Source organism: Alligator sinensis, unplaced genomic scaffold, assembly GCF_000455745.1.
Source record: "Alligator sinensis unplaced genomic scaffold, ASM45574v1 scaffold434_1, whole genome shotgun sequence".
Taxonomy (NCBI): domain Eukaryota; kingdom Metazoa; phylum Chordata; order Crocodylia; family Alligatoridae; genus Alligator; species Alligator sinensis.
Window position 1 is genome coordinate 1,760,063 of NW_005841994.1, and position 20,045 is coordinate 1,780,107.

Consider the following 20,045-nt stretch of genomic DNA (forward strand, 5'->3'; position numbering starts at 1 on the left):
GGGGGGACAGGGACTCCCCCAGTGCCTGTTGATCCCCCCTGACTAGTTTATAGCAGGCCACAAGATTCCCCCCTCAGCCTTCTCTTCTGGAGGCTGAACAGGTTCAGGTCCCGTAACCTTTCCTCATAGGACCTGCCCTGCTGTCCCTTGATCATGCGAGTGGCCCTCCTCTGGACCCTCTCGATGCTGTCCACATCCCTCTTAAAGTGCGGCTCCCAGAACTGGATGCAGTACTCCAGCTGCGGCCTGACCAGTGTCGCATAGAGGGGGAGGATCACCTCCTTGGTCCTGCTTGAGATGCATCTGTGGATGCACGACAAGGTACAGTTGGCCTTCCTAGCCACCTCCCCACACTGCTGAGCCATGTTCATCTTGGAGTCAATAATGACTCCAAGATCCTTTTTCACCTCCGTGCTGACAAGAGGGGAGTTCCCCAGCCTGTACGTATGGTGCCGGTTGTTCCTCCCCAGGTGCATCACCTTGCACTTGTCTGTGTTGAACCCCATCCTGTTCTCCTCCGCCCATCCTTGTAACCTGTCAAGGTCCGACTGTAGCCTGTTGCTCCCTTCTATTGTGCCCACATCCCCCCACATCTTGGTATCATCAGCAAATTTGAACAGGGTGCTTTGCACCCCCTCATCCAAATCACTGATGAAGATGTTGAACAGGGCGGGCCCAAGGACCGAGCCCTGCAGGACCCCACTGCCCACGTCCTTCCAGGCTGAGAAGGACCCATCCACTACCACCCTCTGGGTGTGGCTCTCTAGCCAGTTGGTGACCCATTGGACTGTGTGGGTGTCTACGACACAGTCCCCCAGTTTCCTAATGAGAACGGGGTGAGAGACAGTGTCGAAAGCCTTCCGGAAGTCCAGGAAGACTATATCCACTGCTACCCCTGCATCCAATGATTTAGTGACCTGATCGTAGAAGGCCACCAGGTTGGTCTGACATGACCTGCCGCTGATGAACCCGTGCTGGTTGCCCCTGAGCATGCATTTCCCTGCTGGCCCCTCCTGGATGTGTGCCAGAATAATTTTCTCGAACAGCTTGCCCAGGATTGAGGTAAGACTGACTGGCCTATAGTTTCCCGAGAAGTAGCACATTTCACCAGAGAAGTAGCACTTAGCCCAGAAGGTCTTATTGGCATCACTGCAAATGCTTACAGTGTAGAATATCAGTTAAGGAGCAGGCAGCTTATTTTAAGAACGGACCAGAACTCATCCACATTCCACCAATGCTGGGCAATCCTGACTTATTTCAGGCGTGGTATGGTGCCTCGTCTTCAGCAGTCACTAATTTTTCTTTATGCCCACTGCTCATTTAGCACCTGACCCAGAGCTCTCTGAATGCAATGAAACTCTTTCCATTAAGTTCAATCAGCTTTGGATCAGGTCCTTGAGCTATATATGGCAGGAATATTTCTGATTTTCCCCTTCAAGTGATTAAGGCTTTCTTTGTAATTGATTTCTTTCAGTCTTATTAATGGAAACAGACAGATTTTCTGTTTCAGTAGGTTTTGTATTGGAATGATAGGTTTGCTTCTCCTAGGACTGAGATCAGGCATAATCTTGTGGTTGCTATAAGGGACTGAGAAGTGGTTCTGAGCATAGCATCACTGTGGCTTAGTGCTGCAATTTTTCTCTCTTTTCATACTTGTGAATATTCTGTTTTGTACCACGCTGACAACAGCCACAGCCAGTTCTGAAAATCAAAAACCTGAGTCAGAGCTCTTCTGAGCAAATGAATGTGCTCATCTTTATTTGAGGCAATCAATCTGCTACCTCCACATATATAAAACTCTCTGGAGCCTAGTTCCCGCAAGGAGCTGAAAGCCCTCTGCAGTCATTAACATAGCATCTCCCAGCAGGTATTCAGCACCTCAGAGCATCAGGCCTTCAGTTCAGTGAGGGGGTCCATACCTCCAGTCTAATTTCTGACTGTAATCAGTACATCTGCCCACCAAAACACAGAAAGAGCAGATCAGATGTGATCTCTCTTTGCGGCAGGTAGATTGAATATTCCATTATTTGATAATCAAGGTGGCTTAGGAGCACCCCTGGATTGAGTCCCTGTTCTGCTGAGTGTATCAGGTGGTAACCAGCAGAAACTCCTGTTTCTAGATTTGTTGCTACACTCTGTACTTTGACTTTGTACTCAGATTCTGAGTAACAGCAGATCCTTCAGAATCTAGAAGACTCAGAAATGTTGTCAGGTAGCTTTTTCCACCACAGCATTTCCTTTGTAATTATTGGTGACATGGAAATGCAAGAAACTGGGAGAGAACTGACAACAAAAGGCTTGCATATAACCAACTCTGAAACAGCCTACAATATGGGCAGATGCTGTGCTAGTGTCTCAAAGTTACCACAAGTATTAGGGATGGAATAATCACCATCTAGTGGTATATGAAGGCATTTCACTTTCCCTAGTCTCAGTTGTTTCTTTGGTTTATTGAACTAGGTTCAAAACAACCCCATTATTAACTGAGCACTCCTGGCACTTTTTTCCAGGTGTGTTCAGCTGAACACAGCGGATTGCAGCATTTCTAAAGACTGCAAACTGTTACAGGGACAACATGAGTCAGAAGCTGCTTCTTCAATATTTGAAGGTTGAACTGGGGAGAAATTAAGAAAAATTAGTGTGTTTAGAGTTTGAAGGTATGTGAGATTTCCACTCTACTGCAGAACTTTTAGCATCAAAGAACTGAATGCAACATATATTTCCCCATTTCTGTGCCCCTATCAGAATCTCTAAAAACCCTGCCAGGGCCCTAATTCACGTGTGCCAGCAGGAGATTATTTGTTTTCCCATGTTTTCATCATGCAAGGAATGCAGATTGAACACAGGAAATCCAGGAGATGATTGACAAGTAGCCAGATGCATTGCTAAACACAGGCAAAGTAGCTAATGTATCCTAGAGTTGAAATGACAGCACAAGCTACATGGCTACCTCAGATAGAGGCTAGTAAGAACTTGTCCTACAGCTGGGGCTAAACAGTGGTTTAACAACAACAAAAACCAGCTACTTGGAAATCAGAGACAGAACTTTTCGCTGTCTGAAACAGGGGCAAAAATGTAAGAGGTTCCTAAAAATATATCTGGGCCATATTTCTCATAACTCCACAAATAACCTGCAGATGCAATACCCAGTGGTACACAGAAATCATGGCTTTGTCTGGACGTAGCCAAATAGACAACTAACTGGCCATTTACTTGTGCAAAACATCCAGTTTGGGTACAAATGCACAATAACAGTCCATATGCACCCAAAATAGCATGCAATTTTGAAACTGCGGTCCTTGGTATCTGCAAACCCTGCCATAAACGTAATAAGAACATCCAATACAGACTCCAAACACTTTAAACATGTGTGATCCAACTGCAACATCAACTCCAATTTCATCCCAAAAACATTTTATATTCTGTAAGCAGCAACTACTTTTCTATTTCTTGGTTTAATGTACACATCTCTAAGACACCTATGTACTTCTTTGAACACAGTTCAGTATGGCACCCCCTTTCCTTTGTTCTTTTCCCTAGTTAAAGCATAAGTATTAAATGCTGCATAATTTCAAGCAAAAGTGAGCCTACAGCCCAGAAGTGTGTACTTGGAAAGCTTGGGCAGTTGACAATAGTACCTGCTCTGGTTTGATGGGTTCAGTTGTTGTGAAAATGTCAGAATAATGTTGCCTCTCGAAGACTCGATCCAACACTTCTAACTGCTGCTGAGTGAAAAGATCTCCTCGCATCTGCTTCCGAAGGAAATCTCTACCCGGGAGGGAATGGCCATTTGGTACTGGAGATTCCTGAATACCTTTCAAAAAGGACAAAATATACAGAAGAATAAAAAGGAATTACAAGCACAGACATAACACTGAAGCATCTTGCTTTGTTCTACTGTGTCTTTTGATTACATGTGGGTATCAGTATGCTAAAAGGACAAAATAGACTCTCCAGGGTTAAGAGCAAGTTGTATTGGTGCAGCAGATACTCTGTTGTGTATTTTCTGACAACAAATCTTTAGCACAATGTATTAAGCACATTGTGTCACTACTTTTGCATGTGGTCATAAGATGCTGTAAATACTTTCACCAAAAGGTATAAATTGACATTTTCTGGCAGAAGGTGCCTTTATCCTGATACCTAGCAACACACAGCATGGGGGTCTGAAGACAAAACAGAACACACAGTATCTATTTGACACCACAGCCAAGCTGACTCTCATCTGTAACTATTTGAAAGGTCATTTTCTATGCTCAGAAACACAAATGTGGGTTGCTCTCATTGTTACCATATTCATAATTCCTACAGGTTCAGCGCTGCAATGAACAGCAGCATAAGTGCTATGTAATTTGTTGTACTAAGCAAATTGCAATAGGCCTGCGTTTTTTCAATTCCTCAGTCAGACACACACAAAAATATATGTCTCACTGCTTCCTCCATCAGTACTGTATAGGTGTCACAGACAGACTGCAAGCATAATTTTTCACTGATGACTTTCAATCTCGTACTTAGGTTTGCAATCTAATCCATTCATAGCAATGGGGTAGGAAGGCCAAGAAGAAACCTAGCTGCACCCAGCACTACCTTTTTCAGGCAGCCAATCCCAGAACCACTAGCACTGACTACTGGAAGCCCTATTATCAAAGGGTGCGCTGCCACTGGCCAACAGAAATCCTGACTACACCCTCATGGGGTCTGGCATGCTTGCCTTGCAGGCTCCTGCCTCACAATCCAACCTTGGGACAGTGTTTGCTACTATGCTATCACTTTTTCATCTTCACTGCATTTGATGGTAGTAATAGAAAGTTAGATTCCTCAGGATCAAGGTGGGTTTTCAGGGCCAATCCATTTGGCAGAGACTGGCTAAATTCCTTAGCCATACTGCCAGGCAAAAGATTCAAAACCAATGTGTCAGTCTCCAAAAATCGCAAAAAATATTTAACATTTAATAAGCTCTGGGTTGTTGTTATTTGCATTTTTGGTTTCTGAGGCTTTAAAGTGGACTCAGTTGCCTTTTCATGTTTTTCCCTGCCACCATGTGGACTAGAAATGTACTTCTTTTATGAAATGGAAGCTGAGGTTCTCCAATATTCATGTGATTCCAGAAGCTGAGATGTTAGACGGAAAACACCAGATATTACAAATCTTGCAATGAAATTGTGAGGGCCATCCACTCTGGGTTACCAAGAAGACTAAGCAAATTTGAAGCAATGGAACAAGTATTAGTGATAGTTTGGAGCTATATAAAGTGAATACACCCTATAAGGCAAGGATTTATCTATAGTTAAGATGATTCCCCTCATGAAAGTCATCAGCAATACTACACATTGGCAATTGTTGCTACAGGTTCTGTATCAATTCAATTTTCTGATGGCAAGAGTCTCTTCAATAAATCCTCTTCTTGTAAGCCCCAAGCTTGCCTCCCTCCTTGCTCCTGCCATTGAAGTCCATAAGAATATAAGAAAAGAAAATAAGAATTGCCATATTGGGTGCGACCAGATGAGCATGCACATGCAGGGGTGTGCATTTGCTGTGGCACAAAAATAGCAGTGGCACCCTCTTCTTGTAAGCCCGTGAACATGGGGTTAGTGCAGGACAAAATGCTCCACTTCAGGCAAATGGCCATTTTCTGGCCCCCAGCATGCTAGAGGAGCTGGGAAACAACTAGAAGACAAGAGATGCTCTAGCCAGCAGCCAGAGCATCTCCCTGGAGGACTGAGCCTCCATGCCTGCTGACGCATGCTCCTGGAGCGTGCGCCATGCCACTTTTTTTTGCAGAGGTTGTTTTTGACACTGGGATTTCCTGGTGTCAAATTTTGGCACAGTGCTACAAATTAGCAGTCTGGTGAATGGTTGCACATGCACTGCATGCAGTTTGCTGTGCCTCAAATAACTGTGGTGCTGCAAACTGCACATGTACACATGGCTGGATGCACCCACTGGGTGTGTCCAGTTGAGCATTAATACGTGGTATGCAACACCAGACATGCAGGCATTCCCCACACTGCTACTTTGCAGCATGGGTGGATTTTTTGACCCCAGGAGATCCTGGGGTCAAAAAACCCATGTGTAAAAAAAGCAGGGCAGTACACGTGGCAGCAGCGCGTTCCACCCAAAACTGGAGTCTGGCCAGTCAAAGCCACACTCCAGCTGCCAGCAAGGTTCCCTGCTGCAGGAGAGCTATGGCTGCATCTCCTGGAGGCCCTCAGGACCCCAGGTAAGTCTACTGAGGCCAGCACAGTTGATAGTCCCAGCCTCGCCTACCCCACCCAGGGCAACGTGCCATGCTCCAGAGTGTGCATGACACAAGCATTCCCCAGAGACAAGTAGCAGCAGCACAATGTGTACCACTGCTACTTGTCCCCAGGGAAACACATGTTCCCACTTGTGGGGATATGCCCACTGAGTCCAAACTTCCTAGTTACCAACCATCATATAGTAATGGATGTCCTGAGACTGAGGTTCTATCTATGACTATGGTGTTTCCATACCCCAACCTGGGTCTATCCTCTGTAAACTTGTTTAATCTCAATTTTAGCCTGATTATACTATTGGCCTCCATGATGTCTTGTGGTGGTGATCACCACAGATTAGTCTTGTCTACTTTTTCCAAATAATTTGTGGTTTCATAGGTCTCTATCATATACCCCCCTCCCCTGCCATCTTTTTTACATTAGAGTCCAAGAGCCAGATTCTATATCACCTATTGAACATGAAAGTGGACACAGGAACCTAAGTGCAATTCTATTCTGCCCAGTTTGAGTCATGAAAATCCATTAATGCAACTAATTCTGTAATAGTCTTAAGGGTAGGATGACAGTGTGAGTCACAAAAAAAGCAGGAAGGGGAGGAGGACCCACACACCTTTTGCATTAATAGTTTTTCAGGGACTTGAGCAGGGTGAAATTTAATCATACTTAGACACCTACGTCCACTTAAGTGCCTAGCAGTTAGAATAGAATCTGGCCCCTAGTCTTTTCAGACTCTCCTCCTAGGAGATCTTGGAGTCCCAGGGAATGATCATCATGAAGTCGTGGGAGACAGACCAGGTACCAGAGGAATGAAAAAGGGCCAATGTAGTGCCCTTGCCTTCAAAAAAAGGCAAGGAGGACCCAGGAAATGACATGCTAGTTAGCCTCATCTCAATGCCTGGGAAGTTGCTGGAGCATATCCTAAGGAAGGGCATTTGCAAGCATCTGGAGGAGAAAAAGACTGATCACAAGCATCCAGCATGGATTTATGAAAAACAAATCATGTCAAACAAACTTGATCTCCTTCTTTGACAAAGTAATTGCTTCGGTGGATGAAGGGAATGCGGTAGATATAGTGTATCTGAACTTTAGCAAGGCTTTTGACCAGGTCCTGCATGACCTTCTCATAAACAAACTGGAGAAATGTGGGCTGGATAAAACTCCTACTAGGTGGATAGATAACTGGATCAATAGCCACAAGCAAAGGGTAACTGTTAATGGATCTATATCATAATGGCAAGAGGTTTTGATTGCAGTCCCACAGGGGCCTGGGCCTGGTGCTGTTCAAAGTGTTTATTAACTTAATATGAGTCCCCAGTGCGATGCAGCTGCACAGAAGGCCAATGTAGTTTTGGGATGCATCACTGGAAGTATTAGTAGAAGACATGGGAAGTAATAGTGCCTCTCTGCTCGGCACTGACTGGGCCTCATCTGAACTACTGCATGCTCCACAATTTTAAAAGGATGTGGAGAAATTAGAGAGGGTCAAGAGGTGGCCAACGAAGATGATCAGGGGCTTGGAAGGCAAATTATGAGGAGAGGCTAAATAAACTAGGCATGTTCAGGCTGCGGAAGAGATGCTTATGAAAGAACATGATAGCAGTCTTCAAATACTTGAAGGGCTGCCATAAAGAAGAGGAAAACACCTTTTCTCTCTTGCTGCAGAAAGGAGGATGTGAGCTTGAAGTTGCAGCAAAATTAATTTAGATTGGATATCCAGAAAAAAAAAATCTTCACTGTGAGAACAGTGAGGCAGTGGAATAGACTACCTAGGGAAGTTTTGGACTCTCTCTGTCACTGGAGGTCTTTAAGAAGAAGTTGGACAGTCACTGGTTGGGAATAAACTAGGTACAGGTATGCCTGTTTTCTACCATGGGTATTTCCTATGCCTTCTGGGCTTTGCTGGTTGCTCCCACCCCACCCCCCACTTCCTTTTTTCTGCTGCATGTAGGTGTTTTTAAGCCTCCCTAGAGGCATTGGGTGTTGGCTATAGCTGAGGCTAGGAACTTCAACTGGTGTGTGCTGATTCTCTTGCTAGAAGCAAAGCCAAATGTTCCTGGCTAGAGGGTCTTGCCCCTCTGCTCAGGGTCAGACCGATCGTTGTATTTGGAGTCAGGAAGGAATTTTATCCCATGGTTAAATTGGTACAGAGTGGGAAGGGGGGCAGCCTTCCTCTGTAATGGGGGGTGTGGCCCTCTGCCCACGATGTCTTGTGAATATATTGACAACATTTTATAGAAGCAGTACATTGGCTGTTGGGGTTCCCTTGCTTTACCTGTGGCAGGTTAGGGTCTCAGTGTTGAGGGTGGTCTTATGTAGAGTTTAGATTATGGTTGTATGGGATGGTTGGGATAGGGATGATCCTGCCTCAGGCAGGGGTTGGTCTAGATGACCTCTGAGGTACCTTCCAGCTCTACTTCTCTGTGACTCTATGAGAAATGTTCACTCCCCTGACCATCTTTGTTACCCTTCTCTTTACCTTTCTACCTATACTATATTCAGTGGTGTAAGTAGGGCAGGGTGAACAGAGCAACTGTTCCAGGCACTGACTTGGCGGCAGCGGGCAGGTGCAAAAAAGTGGCTGCTGCTGGTAGCTGTGCAATTGCAATCCCAGTCACGGTGGCATCTGGAAGTCACCACTGCCCCTGTGCCTTGGGCACCTAGCTGTGTCCCTTTGCTGTTAACTGTATTGTTTTTAAGGTTACCAAAAATGCACTCAGTGTTTGAGAAGTGGGTCCACCATAGATTAGCCTAGTTATGTTTTCTGGTTTGTTTCAATTTTATTTCTACTGATTCCTAATATTTTATTTGCTATCACACATTGAGACAGTGCCTTGAGAGACCTCTTCACAATGACTCCAAGATCTCTTTCCTGACTGGTAATGGGTAAGCCAAAGCCCACTGCTGTATATAGATAATTAAAGTAATTTGTTTTTCTCATGGGTGTTACTTTGCACTTCCAATGCTGAATTTTATCTGCCTCTTTGTTGTCCACTCACTCAGATTTGTGAGATCTTTATCTAACTCTTCCCATCTGCTTTGGAGTTGTCTACATAAAATAATTTTGTCTCCCCTGCAGACTTTGTCAATTAACTGTTTACCCCCTTTTCCAGATTATTTATGTATATGCTGAACAGTGCAGATCTTAGCACAGATTCCTGGGATACCCACTGTTTACCATTTTCCATTTGGGAAAAAAACCTTCTAGTCTTACCCTTTATTTCCTATCTTTTAACCAGTTTTCAGCCCATGAGAAGACCAGTCCTCCATGCCAAACACCCCAGTTTGTGGTGGCTGCCTACAAACTCATCAGGGGAGATCAACAGCAAATAGGTAGAGCCCTTTTCTCCCCAGCACCACCTGGGGAGACGAGGAACAATGGTAATAGGTTGATGGAGAACAGGTTTAGGTTAGAGATCAGAAGGCAATATTTCACAGTTAGGGTGGCCAAAATCTGGAACCAACTTCCCAGGGAAGTGGTCCTCGCCCCTACCTTGGGCATATTCAAGAGGAGGTTAGATGATCACCTGTCTGGGGTCTCGTGAACCCAGCATTCATTCCTGCCTGTGGCAGGGGGTCAGGCTAGATGATCTGTTCAGGTCCCTCCTGACCCTAGCTACTATGAAACTACTATAAAACTATGAAACTACAGCAGTACAATGTATGTTGAGAAGTGCTACTGATTTTTTGAATACCTGACTTGAGACAATTTAAAAACAGACTAATTTTCAGAACATGCTGAACACCCACGCTTAGAAAGCTAGACCTCTTTAAGGTGTCTCAAATACCCAAGTCTCCAGACATTTAAAACCATTAGCTATTTCTGTAAACCTGGTCTAGCATTGCAAACTAACGGGTGCTACAGGACACATGATGGATTTTAGGAAGACAAAACAGGAAAGAGAAATCTTCTTACCATTTAGCTAACATTTTAAGCCATCACCACTTTTTATTTACCTGTTTAAATATAGTCATTGTGATTTCAATCAGGGTAGCTAACATAGGTTTATGTAACAGTGTTAAGGTCAATTTTATTGCAAAGAGGAAAATCTGAACCTTGTCCTTTGAATAGAATGTCTAAGCATGTGCACAGAAGTGTGAAAAGATACAAAGGTATATAAGGGAGCAGTGTATCTTTAAATCTTTTTTTCTATTCCAAATCAAATAATATCTAATAGACCTAGTGCTGGGTTTAGTCAACCATAGCTTATAAAATTAAAATTCTGGTTGCTAGCTGCATGGTAGCAAAAGGCCAGGGAGACCCTGTCTCTGGAGCATGGAAATGCTGGCTTTAAATTTCAGGTTAAACCAACGTTATTCACAATTTGGCACTGAAGTTAAAGCTTTATACAATTTTGGCCTAAAAGGTGTAAGCAAAGGAGCAAAATGATCGCAGATTAAAAATGACCTGGTAAATGGTCCATTTGTTCCTCATGGTTCCTGCTTTGTTTATATATCCAAAGATCACATGTATAATTAGATCTTTTTTTTTTTTTTTTAAATATGGTGCAGCAGATTCATGTTCTTCTGGCAACAGTTGTACCTCTAAGTATCTGCCCTGAGCATATCCATTGATTTTTTTTGTGCGTGCCTTTGAACTAGGTTGAGCCATATTAAAATTAATTCTCATGCAGTGATTTATCTTTGGGATGGGTGTTCCTGGATCAGAATCAAGGCCCCTTTCTCCTAAGTTTTGTACCCAGGATGACGAGGTCCCTGGCCAAAAAGCAGACAAAGCTAAGTGCTATAAGAAAGGTAGAAAGAAAGAATGCAATTAAATATACTCAATCTTGCAATATACAGGATGCTTATATATATATATAATGGCCAACAGCAACTATTACTGACTGCTCCTTGACCAGGTCAGCACTAGGTAGCTGACTTCTTGTAGTCATCACCGTGGAAATGCCAAGCAGGGTGTGGAAAAGAAGAGGATGCTCATTCAGAGCTCTCTGGGAAGAAAACATGATGAATGAGGGTGGGGGTACAACGTGGAAGAAGTATGGAGTTGGCTATGACAGAAGCAAGAAAACAGATTCTCTAGGGTGGTAAAGCCAGCAGGAGAGACAGGAGCTCAGGGCAACACAATTAGAGAGGAGACTGGATAAACAGGGAGAAGCAAAATTATAATGGCTTGGAAACTCCAGACCTGACTGGAGATGATAATGCAAAAGAAACCAATGTCAAGAGGTAAAATGAGCTGGGATGTGATTGGGACAAAGACTATTTCCAGCCTTAGCAAATGCCTTTTAGGAAGTTCAATATATAACTCTTTCTTTACAGATCCCTTGGTTCTCATTTTCAGAAACCTGTCATTTTCTTTCAGCATCCTGTGCCTTTATGCTCAATAAAAAGAATCAGAAATGTTCAAAGGTAAATCCTCAGATACACCCTGGTTCACAAGCACTTGTTCCAACCCCCAATACTGAGGCACTGGAGAGACTGACACATGGCCAGCAACACACTTAGACTTTAAGGTCTTTGAGGCAGAGCATGATTTTTGGTTCTCTGTTTGTACAGTACCTACCTAAAGCCACTAGCTCAGGGGTTGGCAATTATTTGGGCTGGAGAGCCACTTAAGGAGCTTCAGTGAGCTGTTGTGGCAGGGCTAGGGGTGCTGATCCCACCCGGCATGGTGATGAGGGGAGGAGGGGTGCTGTCCCAGCATGTCAGCAGAGACCTATCTGGACCTGGACCAGTCTGCCCTACATCCACCGCCAAGAGCACCAGATGGAGCAGGCAGACAGGAAAGGTCTCCATGGAAACCCAGCCTGGGTCCCCCAAGGGTTGGGTGCACTCAGCCGAGCAGATGAGATGGACCTGTGGGTGGGTGGGTGGGTGGGGAATAGTGTCCTGTGACCCCGGCCACAGCCCCGGCACCAGGACTCACCCACCCACCCATCCTGGTTCCAGACACCACTCCCTGCCCACCCACCCATAACCCAGCCCCAAATGTGCCCTGCCCTCAGGAGTCCTAGTCCAGCTCTGTGGAAACCCCACCCATCCACCTGCCTGCTCTGACTGGGACCCCCAGCAGTGGGTGTATGCTGGACTCAAAGTGGCAGCCGGGCAAAGTGAGCCACTGCTGTGGGGGCTGCCAGGAAGCCAAGTCCAGCTGCTGCGCTGCCCCCACCCCACCCCATGTCTGGGGGTGGCAGGACCAGCCACACATACCATGGTCTAGGCTGCCCCCCACTCCTGGTCCAGGCAGAGCCAAGGGACTCTCTGCCAGCCAGATAAAATCCTTTGCTGAGCTGGATCGAACCTGCAGGCTGTATTTTGCCCACCCCTGCTCTAGCTTGACTACAAATCAACTAACAAAAATAATGAGACACCTTCCTGACTCCCATTTTGGATCCTTCCACATAAAGGTAATGTTTATTTGCCCTTTTAGAGGCCTTTTCAGGTTGCACTGCACCACTCCAGTTGCATACAAAGACCTTAGGGTGCCTGCAGATGTGCATGGACACTGCTCCGACACACTGTAATTATTGCACATCGGAGCAGACTTGATTAATCAAGTCTGCTGGAGTGTCCTAATTAGCATGCTCCAGCAGCCTCTGCATCTTGTGTATTAAGCATCCCTATGCTTCAAAATGGCAGCAGGGGCGCTTCAACTCCCAGTGCCATTTTGAAGAACAGGACATCAAATACACAAGATACTGTACATGCTTTAATTAAAGCGGCTCTCGGAGCCACTCTAATTAAAGAGCCCCCTGCCACCAGAGCACATGTAAAGATGCCCTTAGTTTGGACCAGCATCTGTCCTTTGCAATGTTTGAAAAGTGGAGTGCTTTCTGAGCACAACCCGTTTGAGTCTATCTCAAACATGTAGTACATGGTGCATTGTCAGTAGGTATGTACAGGCAAAAATTACATAGAAACCATTTTGATTACTTGTGGCCAAAGAGCCCCTGATGTGTTTTACAAGAGAAGTGCTTTTGGCACCATTGTCCTGGCCACTTTCCAGCCTTGGTAATTACATTTTGTCTACCCTTCAGCCCACCTTCCCTCTGTACGTGCCCATACATTAAGTTTCAAAAGGGAGCAGCATTCTTTTTCACTTCTTCTCTAGCTATTACTCACTGTTGCTGCCCAGTTTTTAAAACCCCATGTTTTTCACTACGGACGTGGTTTCATGACAATATTTGGCAACATAGTTCCTATAGCACAGTATCTATCTATCTATCTGAAATATACGGGTCTTTGGGATGCATCTGGCTGAAAGATACTATATAAATGCAAGACAATTATCATTAACATCATGCATTGTTTAAATACACCAGAACATCTTTGTTAATTAAAATGCCACTGGCATGTTTGAAACAGTTTGGGTCATAAATAGGCTCCAGGGAGTGGTAAAAACATTTTTCATATACTCATTGCATCCACCTCAGAGGGTTATATTTTGTTGATAGTAACAGTGCATGTGTACCCACCTACTCTGAAAAACAATTAGTTCCTAATCCAATGGCATCTTTCCAGATATGCTAATGAAGAAGGCAGGCACAATGCTCTCCTTCATTCAAGAAGGGGCACTCTCCCAAAACAAATTATTAATCCATCCATGTGCCTAGATTTTATGCCCAGGGCTTCCTGGTATAAAAGCTGAGAAATAGCATGGGCTGGTAAACAGACACCCCAGGAAGCACTGTGCCTCCAAGTCATCTATTCCTGGACCTAGTTCCCTCCCACGTTCCCCCTCATTCTCTGGGGTTAGTAAGATTTTCCTACCCTTGATCAGCAACAAGTTACAACAATCTACATGCTCTTGCTTGCTTATACAGGTCAGTGCTTAGGGCTCCTTCTCCCCACCCTGCCCAGAATCTGTGTTTGTTTACCTGAGAAATCCCATATTCCTAGCCCTAGGGTCTAGGTATCCCACAAAAGTGGGGGCAGAGGGTCTTACCCCCTTAGGGGACCATGTAGTCTCACTTACAGACAAACTCATAGCTTGAAAGGTTTGATTTTGCCCATAGTTGTGAAAGGGATGTTTCCTGTTGATCAAGGAGTCTCACTAGCATCCCTGATAATCCTCACGCTTCCCCTGGCCCATGAATACAGCTGAAGCAGGGACAGTGACATCTCTCTATATTACCATCCACAGATTAATGAGCAATGATACAAACTCCTCCTCTGTATTTTTGATTTACCCCCCAAAATTATCTCTAATTTAGCAAGAAAAGTCAACCACTATTCTGAATAAATCTGAACTAGTTCAGGCAGCTGCAGGCTAATAAAAATCAACACGTGGCATGTCTACATGTGCTACTATTGTGCATGAATAAACTGCAGAGTTTATTGCTTCGGAGTTTATTGCTCCTGGACACACCGTTTGAATGTGCATCCAGGAATAAAAAAAGAAGCAAAAAACAGTGCTTTACTTTAAACTCAGTGCAGCCCTGTGCCGAGTGTAGCACATGCCCAAAAGAGGCATTGTGTTAGTTTGACCCGGCTCGCCCAATGTCTGTAGAGCTCACATGCTTCAGCATGGCTTTTTGGCACTTTTATCTAATAGCTGATTGAATCATCTTTAGATAAAAGCACCAAAAAGCCCTGCTGAAGTACCCACTCCAAGATGATGGACATGAGGAAAGTTTTAAGCATTTCAGGTGACAGCCTTCTTCCTGAGGGAGGCCAGGGCCTTCGGGCCCCCACGTACTTGGCACCTCTGCTTGCAATCCTATTCCATGTTCAGCTGGAGAGCCAGGTCAAACTAACATGCTTCCACTTTCAGCAAAGCACTGGGGGGGTTTTCCCTCACTTCTGTCAGCAGCCTGTATTTACAATTACTATCCTGTTGCGGAGTAAATTAGTTTACTCCAACCTAATAGGGACACATATGTAGACACCAAGACATTTATTGAGCAACTAATTAGTTAACTGCGCATAAACATCTCATAGATGCGTACATACAGGCTAGTAAAGGAGTCCTTACAGTGAATAAAAGTCAGTAAATAGCCTAGATAGAGTAAGGAGTATAATAGGACCACCTTCAGGAAGGTGTCATCTATATATTTTGCTGACAATCTGCAATTTGAGTTGCTTGAATAATACCCATGAATATTAGGTCTTTTTTATTTAAAAAAAAATTTTGGAGGAGGACCTAAGTAATAGTGATATTCCTTTAAAGGGTTTACTAAGCTGTGATCTACCTTTAGGAATGCAGTTTACAGTCAAATTCATATCCCTAATAGATTTCACACATCAATAGAGTATGCATAAGATTGTTAAAAATGTCTAAGACCCAGATTTGTAAAGGAATGTGATGTTTAGCTTCCATTGATTAAAATAGGATATATGTGCCTAAATATCTTTAAACATTTTGGCTTAATAAAATTAGAAGCATTAATGATACTTGTGCTTGTAAGACACTTAGGCAGTTTTTAAAATCCTAAATGAACTTAGAACTATAGCTTTATATTTTCAAAAATACCACCAATAGGCAGACCTAAAATAAAGAAAGATCAACTCCAGTCTGTCTTTGCTCATCTAGAGATAGAAAATAGCAATTTATAATATGTAACAGGATACTAATGATTATAGAACTTCAAAATATTACAGGACAGATTCTTAGCTGGTGTAAATCAATACAGTTCCACAATGGAATTAAGCCGATTTATATCACCAAAGGATCTGGTGTAAAGTCCATATTCAACATTTTTTCAGGGCTACTTGTAACAGTGGTGCAGCACAATATGTATCTTTGTGGAGTCATTCTGTAGATTCAGTAAAAGGTTATGTTTTTATTGCAGCAAAGCAAACTTGCTGGGTTATTTTTTGAAGTACCTGTACAGCTTTAAAGAGTTAATCAGGAAGGTAAAGAACCAATCACATGAACAGCTTGTATTCATAAAGGACATGGTTTCTGTCTCTAATTTGTACTGTCCAACTTCATTACCTGGTATCATACCTAATTACTTCACCTTACAAGAGGATGCAGGCTAATTAGGAAGGATGTTATCCACTATGTTTAAAACATTATGAGCAAATGAAATATTACTAGGAGCCAAAAAGGTGATTTGTTTCCTTGTATCATGCCTGTAAATTAGTCCAGAAAAGATAAAGACTTTGTTTAATTACCACTTGGAAGGCTTTGTTTAAAATGTAAAGTGCATTTCCAGCCCATCTCCTCAGCACTGTCTGTGCTTTGTGGCAGGCAGTTACTTGGTTTCACTATCAGAGTAGCATTTCAAAATTGCATACACTGTGAGAGATCTTTGCATTTACCTTATTTGAGTTTTCTAAACACCATTATTTATTTTTTCAGGTGGCAATATCACTAAAAAGAAGCTTTATATTTTGAAGTGTATATAGCTGATCATCGCACAAATGTTTTCAAGAGAAATCACTATATTTCTCCCAGATGGGTATGGGCTTTGCCGCAGATCAAAGTGAGAGGGAGGGTGAAAAAAGATAAATCATCAGAGATCCAAAAATACTTTTCATTTGGAGGAGATATCAGGCCATTTCAGTGGCACTGATAGAGTCTCAGCTCTGTCTCCATTACCCACTGAAGGCAGCCGGAGTCAGGAGCTGACTACACTAGATTATATTCCCTATAAGATGGTCACCGATATATATATATATGATCTTCAACCTCTATTGATTGACCAATTTCACAAGCAAAGACTGGTGAAATGAAGCTGAAATGAACATCATGCTTTAACTCATTGAACCTATCAGGCCTGAGTTAATCTCACTGTCCACTGTCTCTGATAGAATTCAATTGATCAATCATGTTTCGGTGATAGTACCATTTCACTGGCTTATTGCTTCTTCATTTCAAAGCTTGACCTGTTAGATATACTTGGACCAGTTCTGCTCTTCTTGGATACACAGAGATCAGCATCTGCCTACTGAAGTGTATTGTCTCATGTCCAAGTTTATAAGAACTTAGAGAATTTTTTTCTACACAGCCTCACATTAATGTTCCTTTTTATTTCATGTATTTTACTATTATTACACACATAATGACTGTAAAAAATAAATAAATCCTCTGCTCAGTCATGTCAGTGTGTAACAATTAGAATTTTCCACCATCTGATCATCTCTGCTTTTTGCTTTCATGCTTGTAATATTCTGTGTATCGTACTGTATATAACTAGAGAAACACAACAGAACTTTATTTATCGCATTACTCACACTCATGTACTTCAAAATGCTATCTATACCATGAGCCGAACTCCGTCTTTGTGCATATACACACAACTCCTGTTGACTTGAAGCAAAGTAGTCCATGCAGAATTTTGCCCAGTAAGTGTAGAAGGTGGTGAGTGCTAGCCACAAGACGGTGGATGGAGATAAAGCAAGAAGAATTATGATGCCTAGAGATTCCTTGAGGGCTGCTGCTATTACTTTTCTCTTTATTTTTCAAAGGTCAGGTAATTCTGAACCATCCCACTGGATGCCCAGGGAAGCTATGCAACCTCATACCCTGCTGTAGCCATACTCACCATCCAGCCTTGCTTCTCTCTTATTCGTTATTATCATCCATACTTATGTCTCACACCTATAACAAGGCAGTCTGCAACTGCAGGTTTGTCTACAGAAGGAAGCTAGAGTGCAGTAACCTTAGTTACTCCAGTTGGTTACTCAGTTACTTTTAGCAAGTAGTAACTGCAAAATACCTTACTCCACTTTCAAAGTGGAGCTGTCTTCCGCAAAGGCACTCTGGGAGTAGCATCCTATTTCACAATCCCCAAATGGCACCTATCAGGCTGCATAACTGTTCTTTTTAGCATTTACATTCACTTGCAATCATTGGAGCCAACTTTTATTTTTGCCTGGGGGGGGAGCTAAGATGATGGACATGTGGAAACTTTTAGGTGTCAGCCTTCTTCCCGAGGGAGGCCAGGGCCTTTGGGCCCCCATGTACTCGGCACCTCTGCTTACAATCCTATTCCATGCACAGCTTGGATGTGCATGTTCAGCATGCTGTACTTGGCTGAGCAGGTACACAGCAGCATACACACATAAGTCTTGAAACTGCAGCTAAGCAAAAAAAATCCTGGTAGAAGAACAATGTTTTGCCCAATTGTGTAGTTAAGGCACTTATCTAGGAAGGAGGGGACCCAAAGTCTAGGCCCCCCTCACCCAGACGTGGTTTAAACCTGAACCTCCTGCCACCCAGCACAGTGGTCTACCCACAAGGCCACAAGTTAATCTTTACTAGCCCACTCTGTACAGCCAAAAAGAGAGAGAGATGTGAGGCCAGGAAGAAAAGAGAAAGCAGAGGATGTGTGGCTCAGTGAGATGGCCTCTGTTCTTGAGGGATCAATAATGAAACCCTAACCTGGATCCTTGCTGCTAGTGGGGCAGAAACTTTCCCACTACTCTCCATCCATTTTACCCAATGATTGTTAATGCAAGGTGCAATGAAGGGCTGGAGAGGAGACTGGATAATGTGTGACCTGTGTCTTGGTGTTTAGAGCAGTGTGTTGGGAAACTGGAGAGATGCCAATTCCTACCTTCTTTGGGGAAAGAGCCCTTGATCCTATGTGCTGTATTTCCTGGGCAAGTCCCATAACCAACAGACTATTGGGCAAAACTTGGGGATGTCCCTTCTCCTCCCACATCCAATACCCACTAGTCATGAATTGTTGTCTAACTATGGTTTCAGGACTTATGTTTATTCCAGTACTTTCGTATGGCACCACACACCTGCCCAGTCACAGTGCAGCCTACTAGGTGAGCTCATTAACTCTGTGGACATCAACCATGCACGTGGAATAGAATCACAAACTAGGCCAGCGTAAGTGCCAAAAATGGTAGCCACATGGCTGACTAAATGCCTTTTGGCTGTGCAAAGTGAAAGAAGATCCTGCCCTTTGTGTGTATGGGAAGTTAGTACAAAATGCACTCTACCTTCCCCATGGTTAGTAGTGTAACTGGGAGGAGGGGGCAATAGGGGCAACTACCCTAATCACAGAATGCGGGGGGGAGGATGCAAAAAAGCAGCTGCTACCATTCGCATTCACATTTGCAATCATGAACCAGAAGTTGCTGCTTCCATTTTGCCCTGGGTGCTTGGTTGCATCCCTCCACTGATGCCTATGGGTACAGGTCCTGACAGCATGGCCATGTGGGATAGACACAACTGGTGTCTTAGAAGAAGCTTTGCCCAGCAGTGTGCCATTGACTCCCAGAGTAAATTACTTTGTCCCTATTTCCTTAGGAATTCAGACTGGATTTTCCTTTAAAATCTATGGTAAATGAGACCATAAGAAATGGTCCCTAGTGGATAGGAGCCGCAAGACAGAGAGAGATGAATTCCAAGGAGTAGCAGAGGTTTAGGTTGTAGCCGTGTTGGTCTAAGGATATAGGCAGACAAGGTTCCTTGGGTGAATTTGATATCTTTTATTAGACCAACCCAAATGGTTGGAGAATAGTTATTAAGCAAGCTTTCGGGTTCAAAAACCCTTCGTCAGGCTCAGGAAGCTGCAGCAGTTGGTGTGTGCTCTTTTTGAACCCGAAAGCTTGCTTAATAACTATTCTCCAACCATTTGGGTTGGTCTAATAAAAGATATCAAATTCACCCAAGGAACCTTGTCTGCCAAGGAGTAGCAGATGCATACAGAATGAGTTACAAAATCCTGCTCTACCAATCTGCAGTAGGTACAAAAATCTAATTCCTTCATCAGAAAAGAGTGGATACCTCCACTTTCAAAAAGCTTTGAGAGGTCATTCTGGACAACATACTTGCATTATGCAAGTCTCCCCCTTGCATTGCTTTATAAAATGAAACATCAGCCTTGTAATAGGGGCCACAAGCAGCCCCACCACTGCACA

The 20,045-nt window shown here is 43.7% G+C and overlaps 1 protein-coding gene across 1 annotated transcript in view; it reads right to left on the reverse strand.

Moving 5' to 3' along the window:
- The window catches only part of PAX5 (paired box 5), a 279,650-nt gene that overhangs the window by 184,003 nt on the left and 75,602 nt on the right, over positions 1 to 20,045 (reverse strand). Inside the window, 1 exon segment of the mRNA XM_006021451.1 lies at positions 3,639 to 3,814. Within this exon segment, the coding sequence (XP_006021513.1) occupies positions 3,639 to 3,814 (176 nt within the window).